A 19600-nucleotide genomic window follows, 5' to 3' on the forward strand; every position below is an offset into this window, starting at 1 on the left:
AAATGCAGTTAGTTTTTGACTTTTATCTTCTAGATTACAAGTTTTACATACAATTACTGCATGCCTAATTTAACACATTCCTTATGTATTTGTATTTTAAGGGAAGGGTGCAATTCAAACAATTTCTGATTTGAATATAATTTTAAAAAATTCTTTCAGGAGCTATCTTTAATTCCACACAGCCAACTGTATGAACCCATCAACTGTATGAACCCATCATTCATTTAGAAAAGAAAATGTTGCTATAACAATTAATGAAACTCACTTTTCATAGGTGTGATGCCCAAGAGGAAACTTGTAATCAAAACTTGTAATCACTCTTTCCTCAGCTGAAATCTACTTTTGATTCAACTGACCTTTAATGAGTAAGTATACTGTTGTATTCCATAAAGAAATAATTGCATCTCTATCCACTGCAACTACCAGGGATACTGATTATACAACAAATTCAAATTATTTACAACATCAATTGGCGGATATTTAGCGCTTCAGTCATTTCTACACTGAAGTAAACAAATTTATTAACTAATTTACAGATTCTGTCAATTATTCATTGCATTTTCTTCATACAGAATTAGTTTTAGAAGCTATGCTCATTTTCTGATAATATTTCAATGCACCCTTTGGGTTGTTCATTAAAATTATTTAAACCAATACCTCAGAACAAGAGTAATTAGCTTTTATGTTGGATAACTGTCACAACACAGCTGACCCCGACACTACTACTAAAATTTTCTGAGAAACAACCATGCACAGGTTACATTAACATCTCAACAGAGCCACATCACTTTGTGACAAGAAATTAAAAATCTTCTGTCATTTACTTAGCCACAACCTCACTTGGGGATCAGAATTATTTTGAGAAAATATTAAATTCTTTATAAACTCGACAACTAAATACAATATGATTCATCAATGAAGCCTTAGCACACATTCACAGAGTTAATTGCATTGTGAAAGATGTGTACAATACCAATGTGTGTTAGCAACATCTGTACACAGACATTGGGCTTAACAGACCAAGTATTATTTTGAACATTATACATACAGTTTCATTACACATACTAGTTAGACAGAGATGAAAGGAAACACAATTTACCAGTAAAATGAAAAAAGATAAGGCATATGTACCCTTTTGCAGCTATCACTTAGTTGGTATATGGTTCATGGCATATTCCCTAATTTTAATATATAACAGATACAAATAAGAGAAACTTAAATAATCAACAAAATATTCTCCTTCACTATTTACAGCAGTCTCCCAATGCTGGGATGACTTTTTCGTTCTGTAACTGTACAAGTCACCTGGTTTTAAGGCAAAGAACTCGTTAAGCAAGGCTATGAGCGCATTTTCATCTGGAAAGGAAGTTCCTTGCAGTTTGTTCGATTGAGAGCACAAAACGAGAAAATCTGAGGGTGGAAGATCAGTTGAATAAGGTAGGTGTGCAATGACTTCAAAACCCAACTCCTGTGTACAGTTTAGCATTCTAGCAGATTGTGGGCAGGCATTATCCTGGAGTAGTGTCTTCCTGGTCATTGTTCATATACAGCATCTGCAACCAATCTCAGTTGTTGACAGCAAATGTCAGCAGTAATCAGTGGTTACATCTCAAGGATGCAATTCATAGTTAACTACACAGGATGTACATTATCTTTTGTTGGTTGGTTGGTTTTGGGGTTTGATGGGGGCTAAACATCGAGGTCATCAGTCCCCAGTTAAAAACAGACATACTTGTAAAAGGCCTATACAGGAAAAGCATAACCTCTGCACCCAGAGGGAGGGAACACCAAGGGGTACAGAGCTAAAATGAACACCACAATAACACAAAATAGAGTAAAACAGACTACAGTGGTTGATGGATCAGGTTAAAGGTCAACCACTCAACTACAAACAAAGAACCTCCAGCTGGAAAGTGTGGATAGAGGTACCAACACAACTTACTACCATAAAAGACACTATTTTGGTATCCACTTCACATTTAAAAGTCGCTGGAGTGGGTCTAGCCTGAGAAATCATGCGAGAATTCCCATACTAGAGTGAGTGATAAAGCCCAGCTGCACGGATAAAATGTAAAACAGAGTCAGGTATAGAGGCATCGTCACCGAGAATTAAAGGAAGAGCAGCTGGTAAATTAAAGGACTCCCACAAGGGGGCTAAAAGGGGGCAGTGCATCAGAAGATGGACCACTGTCAGCCCTGCATCACAGCGACACTTGGGCGGGTTCTCACGACGAAGAAGATAGCTGTGGCTCAACCACATATGTCCAATTCGCAGACGGCAGAGAACAACTGAGTCCCTATGCGTGGTCCTCAAGGATGAGTTCCATATGGCCGTGGATGACTTTAACACGCGGAGCTTATTTGGCGTGTTCAAGACAGACCATTCAGAGCTCCAGACATCATGCACCTTGCGATGTAGGGCTGACTGGAGGTCTCTTTCCACGAGACCAAACTCCAGGGGTAGCGAAGTGGTGGCCTGCTTGGCCAATCGACACGTTCGTTTCCTGGAATGCCGATGCGGCCTGCAGTCCACACAAATGTTGCTGAACGACCACAATCGGAGAGAGCAGAAACAGCATCTTGAATACCCTGTACCAAAGAGTCCCGAGAGAAATACTGGTCAAGTGCTTGCAATCCACTCAGGGAGTCGCTGCATATGACAAATGACTCCCCAGGGCAGGAGGAAAGGTGATCAAGTGCACGATAAAGAGCAACTAGGTCTGCAGTGAAAACACTGCTCCTGCAAGGCAGGAAATGCTGCTCAACGTAGTCGCCGTGGATGAAAGCAAACCCACTGCGTCTATCGACCACAGAACCATCAGTGTAGACTACATCTGCATCGCGAAACGAGGCAAGAAGAGCCAGGAATTCTTGATGAAGACTAGCAGGTGGAACGGAGGCCTTAGAGTCACAGGACAAATCCAAGCAAAGCCGCAAGTGAGGGAGGGACCAAGGAGGGGTAGAAGAAGAGGGCCGGAAGGATGGAGCAAGAGGAAAGGACTCTAGTGACGAGAGAAGGGAATGAACGAGGACTGCGATTAGGAGACCCGACCTAGGCTGCCGTCATGGAGAGGGGAGTACAGAAGATGGAAAAAGGAGCCTGCGGTTTGGGTGGTCAGGGTGGCATGGATGCGGGCGATGTACAATGCAAGCAACTGTTGTCGGCGGAATCGCAGGGGAGGGATTCCAGCTTCTACAACAAGGCTAGTCACTGGACTAGTGCGGAAGGCACCTGTCGCCAGTCTGATGCCACAATGGAGAATCGGGTCGAGGATCTGCAACATTGAATGTGCTGCTGAGTCATACACCACGCTCCCGTAGTCGAGACGGGACTGGACTAAGGCCTTATAGAACTGTAGGAGGGTTGTTTGTGCAGCCCCCCAAATGGTGTGGCTGAGGCAGCGAAGGACGTTGAGGTGCCGACAACACCATTGTTTAAGCTCGCGAAGATGAGGTGTCCAATTGAGCTGAGCATCAAACAGCATGCCAAGGAAGCGATGCGTCTCCTCAATATGAAGGAGTTCATTGGCAAGGTAGAGCTCTGGATGGAGGTGGACTGTTCGACGACGACAGAAATGCATCACTCAGGTCTTGGGGGCTGAGAACTGAAAACCACGGTTGGACGCCCAAAGATGTGCCTTACGGATAGCTCCCTGCAGCCGCCATTTAGCGACACTGATGCTTGGGGAACTGTAATAAAGACAAAAGTCATTGGCATATAGAGAGGAACAGACTGATGAGCCCATCACAGCCGCAAGACCATTAATCACCACCCTAAAGAGGGGAACACTAAGAACCGAGCCCTGTGGCACACCGTTCTCCTGAATATGAGGAGAGCTAAAATAAGTGCCAACTCTGAGCCGAAAGGAGCGATTGGAGAGAAAACTCCTTAGAAAAATCTGAAGTGGACCCTGTAAGCCCATTCGTGCAGCATAGCAAGGATATGATGGTGCCAGGTGGTATCACACGCTTTCCGAAGATCAAAGAAAACAGCAACTAGATGTTCTCGCCGAGTAAAAGCTGTACAAATAGCCAACTCTAGCGAGACTAAATTGTCGATCGCTGAGCGGCCCTGATGGAAGCCGCCGACTCATCATCCGTTCCAAGAGTTTGCACATAACATTGGTAAGGCTGATAGGGCGATAGCTATCAACCACCAGCAGATCTGCACCATGTTTCAGCACCAGGATGGTAACGCTATCCTGCCAACGAGTTGGGAAAACACCCTCCGTCCAGATGCGGTAAGTAATTCACACTGACAGTGCGCCGAGAGATGGCAGTTTCTGTTGTGAATTTGTGGAGAGGTATCGGGGCAAGCTGTAAGGGCACTTGGGAACTCCCATTCACTAAATGGGGCACTGTATCGTTCCCAACGGTGCGTGCAAAACGACAACTGTGTACGCTCAGCCTGCTCTTTAATGGTGCAGAATTCTGCACTCTAGCCTGCTGTCACGGAAATACGAGCGAAGTACTCTGCCAGATGTTCGACGATGGCGATTGGGTCAGTACAAAGTGTACCCCGAAGAGAAAGGCAGGGAACAGGTGCATGAGGGCGAAAGCCAAAAATGCGCCGAACCCGTGACCACACCTGAGATGGGGAGGTGTGAGAACCTATGGTGGCAACATATCGTTCCCAGCAGTCTTGTTTGCTCCGCCGGATTAACCGCCGAGCCCAGGCCCGCAGCTGTTAAAAGGCAACCCAATTTTCTAGCGAAGGATGATGCCAGTGTCATTGCAGGGCTCGCTGGTGGTCCCGGATAGCTTCTGCAATCTCTGGTGTCCACCAAGGAACTGACTTACGCCTTAGGGTACTTGAAGAGGAGGGGACAGTTGCCTCAGCAGCAGAAACATGGGCCATAGTGACCTTGTCCACTGCCAAATCAATGTCACCAGGAAACGGAGCAATGGCCATAGTAGCTAAGGTGTAGGCTGCCCAATCAGCTCCATGAAGAGACCATCGTGGCAGCTGGTCAAGGGGTTGGGATTGAGGAAGAGAAACCAGGATAGGAAAGTGGTCGCTACCACAGAGGTCGTCGTGAACCCTCCAACTGAGGTATGGAAGAAGACCAGGGCTACTAAGAGAGAGGTTGATGGCCGAGTATGTACCATGAGTCCAGCTAAAATATGTGGTAGCACCAGTGTTAAGGAGGCAAATGTCCTGCTGTGTCAAGAGAGCCTCAACATTCCTATCCTGGCCCGAGATCTGGGCCCCACCCGATAAAGGGTGGTGGGCATTACAGTCCCCCAAAAGGAGGAATGGTGGGGGGAGCTGGGCGAACAAGGCAGCTAGGTCGGCAAGAGGGACAACCTCATCGAGGGGAAGGTAGAGGGAACAGATGGTAAGCTCTATTCCTGCCCGGATTCTAACAGCCACAGCCTCGAGAGCCGTATGAAGTGGCACTGGGGCACTAGGAACAGTGGCAAGAACATAAACACAGACACCGCCAGACACCCTGTCGTATTCTACGAGGTTCTTATAGTAACCCTGGTAGCCACAGAGGGAGGGGGTCTGTCGAACAGGAAACCACGTTTCCTGTTGGGCCAGACAAGTGGTAGGGAAGCAGCACAAAAGCTGTTTCAACTCAGCAAGGTGATGGAAAAAGCCACGGCAATTCCATTGAAGAACAATGGTATCCGACTGTGAAGACATGAGAGAACATGGGGGGGGGGGGGGAGGAAGCTTGCCGCCACAAATTGCGAAGTAGCCTGATCAATTTCCATAGGAGCTGCGGGTCGAGCAACATCTAGCTCCTGAGTGGATGCTAGATTCTCCACATCATCTTCAGGTGCTGTGGTGAACTCCTTTTCTGTCTCTATGTCCTTCTCCTTTTGGTTTTGCTTCTTTTTGGTAGGGTCCCGTTTGTCCTTCAGTTTATCAGGTTCGGTGGGTTTTTCCGACACAGTCTCATGGATCGACGAAGACCTGGAAGCCTTGCGGCCCTCAGGTGGTGGCTTTTTCAGCCACTGGCTAACATCTGGAGGGGCAGTAACCGTGGAAGGGAGGGCACCAAGCGATCCCTTCCATGCGAGGAGCCGGAGGAGGTGGGCACTTCTCCGGCTCAGAGGTGGGGACTGAAGTCCCCAAAGAAGGAGGGGTTGTTACTCCCGATGTTGATAACAGGGGAGCAACAGAAGAGGGTGTTCCCCAACTACCTGGGGGGCAGGAATAGACAAATAGTGGTTGAGCTTGGGCCCTCGTCGTCAGGGATGGCGACATCGATGAAATGCGCACAGAGTGAAGTCGGTCGTACTTGCATTTGGCCTCTGTGTAAGTGAGCCTGTCTAAGGTCTTGTACTCCATGATCTTCCGTTCTTTTTGATAAACCGTGCAGTCTGACGAGCAAGTTGAATGTTTCTGTCCGCAATGGACACAAACGGGGCGGCGAACATGGGACGTTGGGGTGGGAGGCATGTCCACAATCCTGACAGGTAGAGTTGGAGTCACATCTCAATGACATATGCCCAAACCTCCAGCACTTAAAGCAGCGCATGGGAGGGGTGATGTAAGGCTTAACATCACATCGATATATCACCACCTCGACCTTCTGGGGCAGGGTGACACCCTCGAAAGCCAAGATGAAGGCGCCAGTGGCGAACCTACTATCTTTAGGTCCCCTGAAGACACGACGTACAAAGTAGACACCGCGGCGTTCCAGATTTGCACGGAGCTCGGCATCAGACTCTAAAAACAGATCACGATGAATAATAAGTCCCTGAACTATATTGAGGCTCTTATGAGGCGTAATGGAGACTGCAACATCACTGAACTTATCACAAGGAAGCTATGCCCGTGACTGTGCTGGGGATGCTGTCAGTATGAGGACTGCTCCAGACCTCATTTTAGACATGCCCTCAACTTCTCCAAACTTATCCTCTAAATTTTCCACAAAAAACTGAGGCTTTGTTGTCAGAAATGTGTCCCCATCTGTTCGGCTGCAAACCAGAAATCGAGGAGAGGAGAATATGTCGCACCAGGTAATTTAGACTGCTGTTCCTCCCCTGGTGTGGACAGGGAAGGGAACAATTGAGGGTCATACCGTAAAGCATTGAACTTTCCTTTTCTAGAAACTCATACTTGCACACTATTCGTATTTCGTTTCATGGTGGTCCCATGAGCAGCTAGGGGAAGGAATGTCCACCCAGACAGAGCCCCGCTTGCCTGGGTAAGCCTAATACAACCAGGGAGCGGCAGGTTCCCCAGAGGTCACCCGCTAGCAACTGTTCTACCTCAACAGCCATGCATCTCCTCAGCACAAAGCACACCTTGAGATTGAGTTTTTTTTTATAGAGGTTTATACCATCCTCACGACCCAGGCAGTTAAGCCAAGATCCCCGGGCTCTGTACCATACAATGTTCCACCATCACACCTTACGGTGGTCGTTCAAGCATGCTCAGGAGCTTACGGTATTGAGGACTGGTCGTGCTTCCCAATCCCCAGCTCAGGGACCCCGGGGTCGCCAAGCCCATACCCAACAACTAAATGCTGAGCCCCCTGAGGGGCATTATATTTTGTGGATACTTTTTGTTGCTGCTTTGTTTGGGCTCAATCATTCCTTTCTTTTCCTTATTTTAGCACAAAGTCACCATTTCTGATCAGCATAATGTAGAGGGCAGGAATGATTAGTGTTGTTCACAAATAACTGATTACAGGCAAGCAAGAATGCACATATGGCCATCCATTTTTGTGATTTTGGTTTAGTGCATGTGGTATCCATACACCCTATTTTTGAGCCTTACCCATTGCATGCAAATATTGAAAGGTCATGAAGAGATCATAGTTCATCGAATTTGCCAGTTCTCCAGTACAGTGACAGGGATCATTGTGAATTAATGCATTTAAATGATCTCCATCAAGCCCTGAAGGTAAGTCACTAATGGCAAAACAATTCTCCTTAGAATGAAAAAAACTATTTTCTTGCCAACCTCTGTCCAAAGGTATTAAACACATACAGGATGCAAATGTTTCTGGCTGCCTCCATTGCTTTTACACCTATATAGAACCCAACAGTGGTCCTATTTCTCCACTGGGCACTCCACTATCTAGTGGCCACAGTTCCAATTAGTATCTTCAATTGACAAATGACAATATGTAAATTCAAACAGCAACGGTGAACTACAAATAACAAATGACAATTGATAAATAAATCCTCAGCAACAGGAATACCAACATGCAAAACTAATATCTATCAACTTATGCACCAACCTAGTATTTAGGAAAAAACTGAGATAATATCAGGCCATGAAAACAATAATTTATTAACAGTAGCTGAAAAAAACTGGGGGGGAGGGGGCGAGTGACCATTGAAATTAGATTCATCAGACTCAGTGAGGAAATGTATACTTGACCAGACATCAGATGAATGGTCAAATCAGTCACAAGAATCATCTGCTGACAGAAGCAGGAACTCTTCTTGTTATAATTGTAACAATCTAATAACTAAAATATTGTGCTGACTTTACAGCATGACTGAAATATGCAGTATAAGTGTAGAAACCTTATTGGCATCACATTACAACCTTCATCTCCCTTTACTCAGGAAACTACGGTGTTAAATGAATTACACTTACAAGAACTGAATCTTACCTTAGCAACAAAAACTGGGTCATAGTAATAAATGATACCTTGGGAGGAAAACTGAATACAGAATGGAGAAACAATCATACCATGTCCCACAAGGTTCAGCATTCGATTTATCCTGACCTAAAACCATTGCAGGTACCTTCAAAACCTGCAATACTTGCTGATGACACCAAGTACACTGATAACTGGCAAACACATTCATACTAGAAACAACCAGGAAAATAAAGGAACATGCTTTCAACTAGTTTACAGGCAACGTAACAAACAATTCAACCTTTATACTTACATAAGCACACTTGATGCAATTCCAAACAAATCCAAATGACTTACAGATACAAGGAGATATCAATGACAGGCACTGAATGAGAATGCATAAGTTCTTGGGCATTTGGATGGATATTAAATTAAAGAAGCACCAGCATGAGAATGAGTTAACCAAAAAGCTCGCATCTCTCTGCCTTGCAATTAATGAATGTTCTTCCAGAGTGTCAGCTTGCAGAAATGCTCCCTAGCATGCTTTCACTCAGTACTATCCTATAGTATAACCTTATAGGACATGGCAGCTATGAACAAATTAGTATTTATTCTATACAAGCTTGTAGTACCAATGATGTGATGATGACAACTGAACACCTTGCATAAACCTCTTCACTGACCTAGGGAATCTTGCGCCTACATCTGACTATGGAACTCCCTATTGGATTTTACATTAAGTAACAAATATTTATTTGTAGTTTGCTGTCCCAGAACATATTTCCAAAAACAAATCAAAACTCCAAAAGACGCTATCATAACTGCCTCCAGGTGAGTAGTGTTGAGGGGATCAACTCGAGAAGTTTACCATTTATTGATCCCATTTCAACTGAAACCCAAGTAGACACCAAGGAATTGTATGCAGTATGTATCATTTATTCTGTGACCAGTAATGTCTACATCTTCCAGTAGCAGGTCATTTCTAATTAAATTGCATGTTATAAAATGAGTCGTCAAGGGATGACTTGAACTGGCAGCTGCAACATTAATAAGGGTAGTGTGCTGTGCAATATGGGACAGGAAGTTTGTTGGTAGTGATCATGATTTATTATTAAACTCAGGGGATGTGATAAACAGTTTAGTGAGATTGGCACTGAACTGAATCTGAAGAGAAGGGAATTCTGTAACAAACTGAAGAAAGTTGACAATATTAGAAAACACACAGATCAACCAAAAACGGAAGAGATGGAAAATTATCAGAAATATCATTGTTCATATGCATTGTGTACCACTGTATTGGAACCTGCACAAAAGAACACTTCTGAACAGTTAGCTGCCTGAGGGATTGGTCAGCTATAAGGGGCTGCAGACCTGACCTGGAAATTTGCTTCATCTCACAGTATGCTATCTCTTATTGGCAGGAGTTTGTGAAAGGCTCCACCTATGTGCCTCCCTTCCAACATCATTGGATGAATACTACATAAGAACAGCAGTGAATTTCCTAAACTGACGTGCTTGGAAATGCATGGATCAATTCTATCACATGGCTGCTTAAATGTGTCTAAAAGAATTTTGATATTTATGATCAGTAAATGATAAATCTGATCCTAAACACAGCTGTTAAAAGCACCTTAATATCATATGTGCACACACACAAATTGTGATCAATGGGAAGATCATATGGTTCCTTTGTAAATAAAGGCTTTGCAGGCATGTATAGAAATGAAAATCGGACCCCAATTCTGTACCTTTATTTAATACAAAGTTATAGCTTTGTGAAATCTGATGATTTTAAACATCCTGAAGAATTGCTTATACAGCTATAATTTCTTTCAGTAAAATATGGTAATTTATCTTGATGGGTTGCATGTATTGTTGAATGTTTCAGAAATTTTTTCATAAAATTAAATCTGCTTTTAACACTGTAACCTCTGCTCTGGCTAGAGATGGGGTGTGAATGTTATTCATTTGTTCATTCCTTGATTTACGCATTGCATTCCATAAACGAAGATGTGGATGTAAGTGGGTGAGCCAGGCTGCAAATCTTAAGGCAGAAGCTCCCACAGGAATTTACCTCTGATGTATACTGACAACCAGCTGTTTGTGAATAGTGCTAATCTACTCACACTGATAATTATAGGAACTGCTAATGGATTATTTTGTATGTATGTGAATGTACATTTACTACTATAAAAATATCACTGTTGCTCCTACTACATTAGTCAGCTACTTATTTTACCAAGTATCTCCACATACATCGATACTCCGCTATCCAGCTAATGGTGCATTGGGAAGGGTACCCCGTAACCCTGCTGGTCATTTTCATTCCCATTCCACCCGCAAATACGAGGGAAAAAGACTGTCTATGCGCCTCCATATCAGCCAGGATTTCTCAAATTTTATCTTCATAGTCCTTATGTGCAATGTATGTTGGAAACAACAAAATTGTTTGGCAATCAGGTTCAAATGGCATTTCTCTAAAATTTCTCAATAGTGTTCCTCGAAAGAACATCACCTTCCTTCTGGAAGTTCTTATTTGAGTTCCTGAAGCATCTCTGTAACACTTGTGTACTGTTTGAACCTACCAGTAACAGATTTGGCAGCCTACCACTTAATTGCTTCTCCAGCAAAGTATTATTTTGCATCTTGCTCTAGCTTCTCATACAATTACTTAAAAAAATTCCCCCAAATCCACAATTAATACAGAATATTGCTGGCCATGTGCCAGTATCAAGATGGTCAGCCCAATTTTTCTGCATTTTTAAGCCCTAGCATTTTATGCTCCTGAGACCACAAAGACTGCGTGTCACTCTGGCTGACAGAGCTAAGATGTTCACTGCACAACTGCATGTGCCACTCAGGATCACTCTTATGGTCACACATCCTATTCGTAGATTTGCTCAGGTGTCTACCACTATTTAATTTAAGTTATGTATTTTCAAAGTAACAAGTGGGGGCTACACATCAGTGATTTCAGTGCCCACCACATGACATGGTTTTCCAGACCACGCAACTAGAAACACACTGTTCTGCACACTTGCTATGGGAGCAGCACTCCATGCAGTGGACACTATCCCTGAACATCTGGCCCTGGTGCTATGGAGACATCTTGTTTGACCTGTGATCTCTTGGGCTGCATACGAAGGCCAATATGGCCTTTTGTATTTTCATGGTAAGTGGTCACCAACTACAATCCAGCCACTTTGACAACTACAGCTATGCCCTAGGACACTGTACAGTTCGTTGTTTTGGCCTAGCTTCTCATTTGCACATGCCTGACTTCTCATTTCTGTAAAACCCTTGTTGTGGAACAACACTACTACTGTTTCACTTACTGTCCTGCCTACTTGTGATGCCAATGCATCCCTTTAATTTGTTTAAAATGGCATAACATGAGTCTCTGTGACACTCCTTTACATAATGTGAGCTGTTCCTAGCATGATCGTTTGGTTCCTTGACCTGTATGCTTGTATAATCACTACACATTTCTTTGTTGAAGAAGCCAACATTTTGTGCCTGAAGAATGCTTGGAAACTGCAACAAGTTTGTTTATGAACAATGAGATCAAGAGCCAGTACCTAACCTGCAATTTTACGTTAAATGTTCCCCAATCTTTGTCTAATTTCATTCCTGTGACATATTTATCAATGTGAGCATCTCTTTCTCTTACCAAGGTCAAAAAGCATATGAAAAAAAAATAATCTTTCTTCTTTAAATCTGCCAGGACTCTAATAGTGAGGTCATACATGGCTTTATCTATGTACAATCATTCACCAAAAGCCTCATACAGAGTTATTCTATTACTGAAAATTTTGTAACTAATACAACAGGCACCACAGAAGCTGCCACAATATGAGCAGGTTTTGGCCAAAGTATCAGGGCTGATCTACAACACACAAATTTTATCTCTCTTTTTCATAACCCAAAAATTTTTCAGGACAAATGTAAGAATAACTATGATTCACACAAAAGATAAGAACAGCCAATGATCTTTTTAACTGCATTTATCAGAAGTTATTGAAAGTAGGAATATTTCTCAAATGACCTACACTTTTAGAACTTACACTTCATCTAAATGTGAATTTTGTGACCATCGCACACAGCGATTATACAATACACTTGATATAAACAGGGGCTACAAAAAACATGATTATACCAGCTACCTGTCCCTTTCCACTTCTATTTCCGTTTAAAACAATCAGCATGTAACAGTTGAAATGAAAGTCAAGTGCAGGAATACAAGAATACTCTACAATTATCAGCAACAAGTTCCAGAAAACTGACAATCTGTGACAATTTCACTGCAATGCATCTTCTACTCTAAACAAAGACTCATTAGTTGACTACAGGCAATACATCAAACATGTAAATACTTACAATATTATCAGCTACACTCAGTTCCAAATTTAATTCAGGATCCTCCTTGATAAAATCAGTGGACCATGATATTCCCAATGGATCTTCAATGGACTGAAAGAAGGAAACAATCTGTGAATTATAGCTGCTTGGTAACTTCTGTGTGTATGACAGATCTCCCTATTCCTCTCTCATGAGTAGCATCCAACTTTAGAGATTCTTATCGACTGGGAAGGGTGAGTGTCAGAATGCAACCAAATCAATTCTCTGACTTTGCTATCAGCCATTGTGTAGTATTTATTTGGCAGACTTTCTATTTCTTTTCCTGTCACATAATCCACTCTGATTTCAGAGTGATCTAACGGATGGTCGTATCCCATATACAAACTTGATATACGAGTGTGGCAACATTTCAAAATTAAACTCAGATATAAATAGATGCAAATAATCTTCCAGCTGTAAACCCATAAACAAGAGGACTTTTTGATCATTAATCAAATGACTATGGCATTCCACACATTATCAGCAAAATTAACCAAATTTAATGCTATTTACACAGCTTATTGCTCTGTAACCACGTATTTTCAGTGCCAGCTCTTTAGGGCGGCGGGGAGGAGGCGGGGAGGAGGCGGGGAGGAGGCGGGGAGGCGGCGGGGAGGCGGCGGGGAGGCGGCGGGGAGGCGGCGGGGAGGCGGCGGGGAGGCGGCGGGGAGGCGGCGGGGAGGCGGCGGGGAGGCGGCGGGGAGGCGGCGGGGAGGCGGCGGGGAGGCGGCGGGGAGGCGGCGGGGAGGCGGCGGGGAGGCGGCGGGGAGGCGGCGGGGAGGCGGCGGGGAGGCGGCGGGGAGGCGGCGGGGAGGCGGCGGGGAGGCGGCGGGGAGGCGGCGGGGAGGAGGCGGGGAGGAGGCGGGGAGGAGGCGGGGAGGAGGCGGGGAGGAGGCGGAGAGGAGGCGGGGAGGAGGCGGGGAGGAGGCGGGGAGGAGGCGGGGAGGCGGCGGGGAGGAGGCGGGGAGGAGGCGGGGAGGAGGCGGGGAGGCGGCAGGGGCGGGGAGGGGGCAGGGAGTGGGCGGGGAGGGGGAGGGGGGAAGGGGGAGGGGGAAGGGGGAGGGGTGAGGGGGGAAGGGTGAGGGAGGGAGGGAGAGGGGGGAGAAGGAGAGGGAGAGGAGAGAGAGAGAGAGAGAGAGAGAGAGAGAGAGAGAGAGAGAGAGAGAGAGATTTGTAGAAGCTGTCAAGGCCACAACACTAATAATCACATATATTCATCAATTAGAAACAGGCAGCAGGAAAATATGGTGCACAAATCTGATATTTGAAAACGAATCTGAGTTTATTCTTGAATGCAGGCACAAAATAAGCAACTGACCCGAAAATATCAACCAAAATTGTTTCTTACATATCAAGCAGCAACCAGCATAGACAGTAACCATACAACTATGAAAGTGGATGTATTTTACATCAATGGGCCAAAAAGGTTAAGGTGCCCTCCCGTGAAGAGAGCGATAAAAAGCCCTCCTCGTGAATTAGATATAAAACTAAGTCAGCCACCGTGGCATCATGGGTAGCAAGTCAGGGAGATTAAGATTCTGCCACAGGGTGGCTAGGCTGGACAGTACAGCAAAATGTAGACCACTGTTGAATGGTAATGATGACAGCGGGGTGGCACTGGAGGAGATGACCATGAGACCACCAGATACAGCTGACGTGGAGCTGGCAGAGGATGGTTGAATGCTTGTGAGAGGCCTGCATGGAGGACCTCCATAGATTCATAGTCTCCTTATCACTGGTTGTTTGAAGTCAGTGATTCATTCCATATTTCAGGTTCCTAAAACTTTATGGCATAATACTGATCTGAGGTCTGTTTCCAGAATACTGACTACAAGAGCCAGTTTACTGGTAGCCCATTTGGGCAAGCTGTCAGTAAGTTTGTTCCCAGGGATCCCAACATGACCCAGACTCCAAACAATCATCACTGAGCATCCCCAGTGCTCAAGGGCATACTGGGAATACTGGTTAGCAATGACCAAGGTATGCTGAGGGTAATACTGGTTGAAAGCTTTCAAACTGGTCAAGAGGTTGCTGAAGATGAAGGACCCACCAGTGGAGGAAAGGATATGCTTAAGAGCATGAGAGATGGCTACCAACTCTACAGCTTCTGGCAAGGAAAATTGGCGGAAGAGGGCCTCAGGAGGGACCGTGTCTTTAGGACCTCACGATGGATCAAGAAAAAGCTGTGACCAATGGGTTTCCCACAGAGGTGTACGTGAGTGGGCCCAGAGGAGAGGTGGAGGAAGAAATAACTGGAGTTCAGAGGGGAGCAACAGGGTGTGGACTGCGATCAAAATCCCTGAAACGGGCCGCCATTATGGAAGACGGGTTTCCGTGTTTGGAAAGAGGGGATGATAGTTTGGATGCTTAAGAGAGTTGCAAACATAGGTAGCATAACTGAGAAGCTGTTGTTGGCTCTTGATACACAATGAATGGATCCCAGCCTCCATACATAATCTGTCCGCAGGACTAGTTCAAAAGGCTCCTGTAGCAAATCAAACACCACAGTGGTGCATCAGATCCTGCATCCACAATGCTGAGGATGATGCCGAACCATATACCAGACTCCCATAACCAAGACAGGGTTGTATTATGGCTTTGTAAAGCTGCAGAAAGGCAGTGCACTCTGCACCCCTGCTGGTGTTACTCAGGAGACAAAGTGTACTGAGGTGCAGCAAGCACTTTCACTTACACTGCAAAATACTGGGAATTCATGTCAACTAAGAAATAAAGACCAGTCCTAAAAAACAGTAAGTTCCTGCTACATTGAGTAGTTTGTCAGGAAGATATAGTTCTGGTTGTGGATGAACCATATGATGTTGACAGAAAACCATGACATGGGTCTTGGCAGCTGAAAACCAAAATCCATGGGTGAGTGCCCATGACAGCATCTTTCATATGGTGCCTTGCAGTCTACATTCAGTGGCACCCACACTAGAGGAGCAATAGTAAGAGGCCCAAATAGTCAGCATGTAAGGATGGTGATACTGATGACCTCACAGCTAGAGGTTTTTTTTTTTTTTTTTGTGGTTATAGGGCACACAACGTCAACGGTCATTAGCGCCCAGACTACTTTAGGAATGCACCGCGAGTCACAAGTTTAAAACAGCAACAAAACGGAGAACACGATGAAAGACATACTGACAGGCATAGGATTAAAAAAGAAAACAGCATAATCAAATGTCCTTTGAGAGGGTTGTCAAATTGATAAAATGAAGAACGCGAGCAGCTGCTCGTGGGTCATCCGCTAAAATGGCTTCTACAGTACATGGCAGGCCAATATCGAGACGTAGGGTGTTAAAATTCGGACACGACGTTAAAATGTGGCGGACCGTCAGCAATTGCCCACATGGGCAGAACGGCGCCGGCGCAGCCGTCAGCAGATGGCGATGGCTGAACCGGCAGTGGCCAATTCGCAACTGGGCCAAAACTACCTCCTCCCGCCGAGAAGGGCGTGAGGAGGACGTCCAAGCCACGGGTAGAGCTTTCAAGGCCCGAAGCTTGTTGTCTGAAAGTGCAGCCCAATCGGCATGCCACAGCGAGACAATGCGCCGACAAATTACCCTGCTACAATCTGACGAAGGGACACCACAAGAAGCTGTCCGAGGCTGGAGGACCACAGCCTTGGCCGCGGCATCTGCAGCTTCGTTCCCAGGGATACCGACATGGCCAGAAATCCACATAAAGCTAACCGGAGAACCGACGTCCACCAGCTGCTGAAGAGAGCGTTGGATCCGGTGCACGAAAGGGTGAACCGGGTACGGACACCGAGGCTCTGGATAGCGCTCAGGGAATCGGAGCAGATGACAGATGCAGAATGTCGGTGGCGGCAGATGTAAAGGACAGCCTGGTAGAGGGCAAAGAGCTCAGCTGTGAAGACCGAACAATGGCCATGGAGCCGATATTGGAAACTTTGTGCCCCGACAATAAAAGAACACCCGACCCCGTCATTGGTCTTAGAGCCATCTGTATAAATGAAGGTCGTATTAATGAACTTCGAACGAAGTTCGACAAAACGGGAGTGGTAGACTGAATCGGGGGTAACCTCCTTCGGGAGTGAGCAGAGGTCAAGGTGGACGCGAACCTGAGCCTGGAGCCAAGGTGGCGTGTGGCTCTTGCCCACTCGAAAGGTGGCAGGGAGTGAAAAATGAAGGTGTTGAAGGAGGCGACGAAAGCGAACTCCAGGGGGTAGCAGGGCGGAGACATACAACCCGTATTGACTGTCGAGAGAGTCATCAAAAAAGGAACGATAAGATGGGTGGTCAGGCATTGCCAGTAGCCGACAGGCATACCGACAAAGCAGTATATCGCGCCAGTAGGTGAGTGGCAACTCACCAGCGTCAGCATGAAGACTCTCGACGGGACTAGTATAAAACGCTCCGATCGCAAGTCGTAAACCCCGATGTTGTATGGAGTTGAGGCGGCGTAAGATGGATGGCCGTTTTTTTTTTTTTTTTTTTTTTTTTGTGGTTTTCGGGCGCACAACTTCAATGGTCATTAGCGCCCTGACTACTCTAAGAATGCACCGCGAGGCACAAGTTGACAACAACAACTAAAAGGGAAAACACAATAAAAGACAGACTGACAGGCATAGGATTAAAAAACATCATCAAATTTCCTTAGCGAGGTTTGTCAAATTGATAAAACAAAGAACACGAGCAGCTGCTCGTGGGTCATCCGCTAAAATGGCATCTAAAGTAGTAGGCAGGTTAAGATCGAGGCGCAGTGTTTTAAGATCGGGACAGGACATTAAAATGTGACGAACTGTCAGCAAGTGCCCACATGGGCAGAACGGCGCCGGCGCAGCCGTCAGCAGATGGCGATGGCTGAACCGGCAGTGTCCAATTCTTAACCTTGCTAAAACGACCTCCTCCCGCCGAGAAGGGCGTGAGGAGGACGTCCAAGCCACGGGAAGAGGTTTTAAGGCCCGAAGCTTGTTGTCGGTAAGTGCAGCCCAATCGGCATGCCACAGCGACACAACGCGCCGACAAATGACCCTGCTAAAATCGGACGAAGGGACACAACAAGAAGCTGTCCGAGGCTGGAGGACCGCAGCCTTGGCCGCGGCATCTGCAGCTTCGTTCCCAGGGATACCGACATGGCCAGGAACCCACATAAAGCTAACCGGCGTACCGACGTCCACCAGCTGCTGAAGAGAGCGTTGGATCCGGTGTACGAAAGGGTGAACCGGGTACGGATCACTGAGGCTCTGGATGGCGCTCAGGGAATCTGAGCAGATGACATAAGCAGAATGTCGGTGGCGGCAGATGTACAGAACAGCCTGGTAGAGGGCAAAGAGCTCAGCTGTGAAGACCGAACAATGGCCATGGAGCCGGTATTGGAAACTTTGTGCCCCGACAATAAAGGAACACCCGACCCCGTCATTGGTCTTAGAGCCATCTGTATAAATGAAAGTCATGTTGTTGAACTGCGAACGAAGTTCCAAAAAACGGGAGTGGTAGACCGAACCGTGGGTGACCTCTTTTGGGAGCGAGCTGAGGTCGAGGTGAACGCGGACCTGAGCCTGGAGCCAAGGTGGCGTGCGGCTCTCGCCCACTCGGAAGGTTGCAGGGAGTGAAAAATCAAGGTGTTGAAGGAGGCGACGAAAGCGAACTCCAGGGGGTAGCAAGGCAGAGACATACAACCCGTATTGAAGGTCAAGAGAGTCGTCAAAAAAGGAACGATAAGAAGGATGGTCGGGCATTGACAGTAGCCGACAGGCATACCGACAAAGCAGTATATCGCGCCGGTAGGTGAGTGGCAATTCGCCAGCGTCAGCATGAAGACTCTCTACGGGACTGGTATAAAATGCTCCGATCGCAAGTCGTAAACCCCGATGTTGTATGGAGTTGAGGCGGCGTAAGATGGATGGCCGTGCAGAGGAGTATACGAAGCTCCCATAATCCAGCTTGGAGCGGACGATCGACCGATATAGGCGAAGGAGGACGGTTCGATCCGCTCCCCACGACATACCACTGAGAACACGGAGGACATTTAAAGAACGGGTACAACGGGCGGCCAAATATGACACATGTGGAGACCAGCTAAGTTTCCTGTCAAAGGTAAGGCCTAAAAATTTGATTGTCTCCACGAGTGGGAGAGCAACGGGACCGAGTCGTAAGGACGGTGGGAGAAACTCTTTGTAGCGCCAGAAGTTAATACAGACCGTCTTCTCGGCAGAAAAACGGAAGCCATTGGCGACACTCCAGGAGTAAAGACGGTCAAGAGAACGCTGAAGACAGCGCTCCAAGACACGTGGACACTGCGCGCTGCAATAGATGGTAAAATCGTCCACGAAAAGGGAGCCTGATACATCAGCTGGGAGGCAATCCATTATTGGATTGATCGCGATGGCGAAGAGAGCGACGCTCAAAACTGAGCCCTGGGGCACCCCATTCTCCTGGCGAAAGGTGTCGGACAGGACAGAACCCACACGTACCCGAAACTGTCGATCCATTAAAAAGGAACGAATAAAAAGAGGGAGGCGACCGCGAAAGCCCCATGTATGCATGGTGCGGAGAATGCCCGCCCTCCAACAGGTGTCGTAAGCCTTCTCCAAATCAAAGAACACAGCCGCGGTCGGGCGCTTCCGCAAGAAGTTATTCATGATGAAGGTCGACAAGGTAACCAGATGGTCGACAGCAGAG

At 46.2% G+C, this 19600-nt stretch overlaps 1 protein-coding gene across 5 annotated transcripts in view; it reads right to left on the reverse strand.

Annotated features, from left to right (window-relative positions):
• The window catches only part of LOC126212951 (zinc finger protein 43-like), a 142182-nt gene that overhangs the window by 63200 nt on the left and 59382 nt on the right, over positions 1-19600 (reverse strand). For 4 of the 5 annotated variants that reach the window (XM_049940471.1, XM_049940470.1, XM_049940468.1 and 1 more), the window contains one exon: positions 12933-13025. The exons of the other annotated variant lie outside the window; for it this stretch is intronic. Coding sequence is in view for 3 of the 4 variants with exons in the window: in XM_049940470.1 (XP_049796427.1) it covers positions 12933-13025 (93 nt within the window). In the remaining variant the exon portion in view is untranslated. The remainder of the gene's footprint in view (positions 1-12932; positions 13026-19600) is intronic. 5 annotated transcript variants of the gene reach the window in all.

Source organism: Schistocerca nitens, chromosome 11, assembly GCF_023898315.1.
Source record: "Schistocerca nitens isolate TAMUIC-IGC-003100 chromosome 11, iqSchNite1.1, whole genome shotgun sequence".
Taxonomy (NCBI): domain Eukaryota; kingdom Metazoa; phylum Arthropoda; class Insecta; order Orthoptera; family Acrididae; genus Schistocerca; species Schistocerca nitens.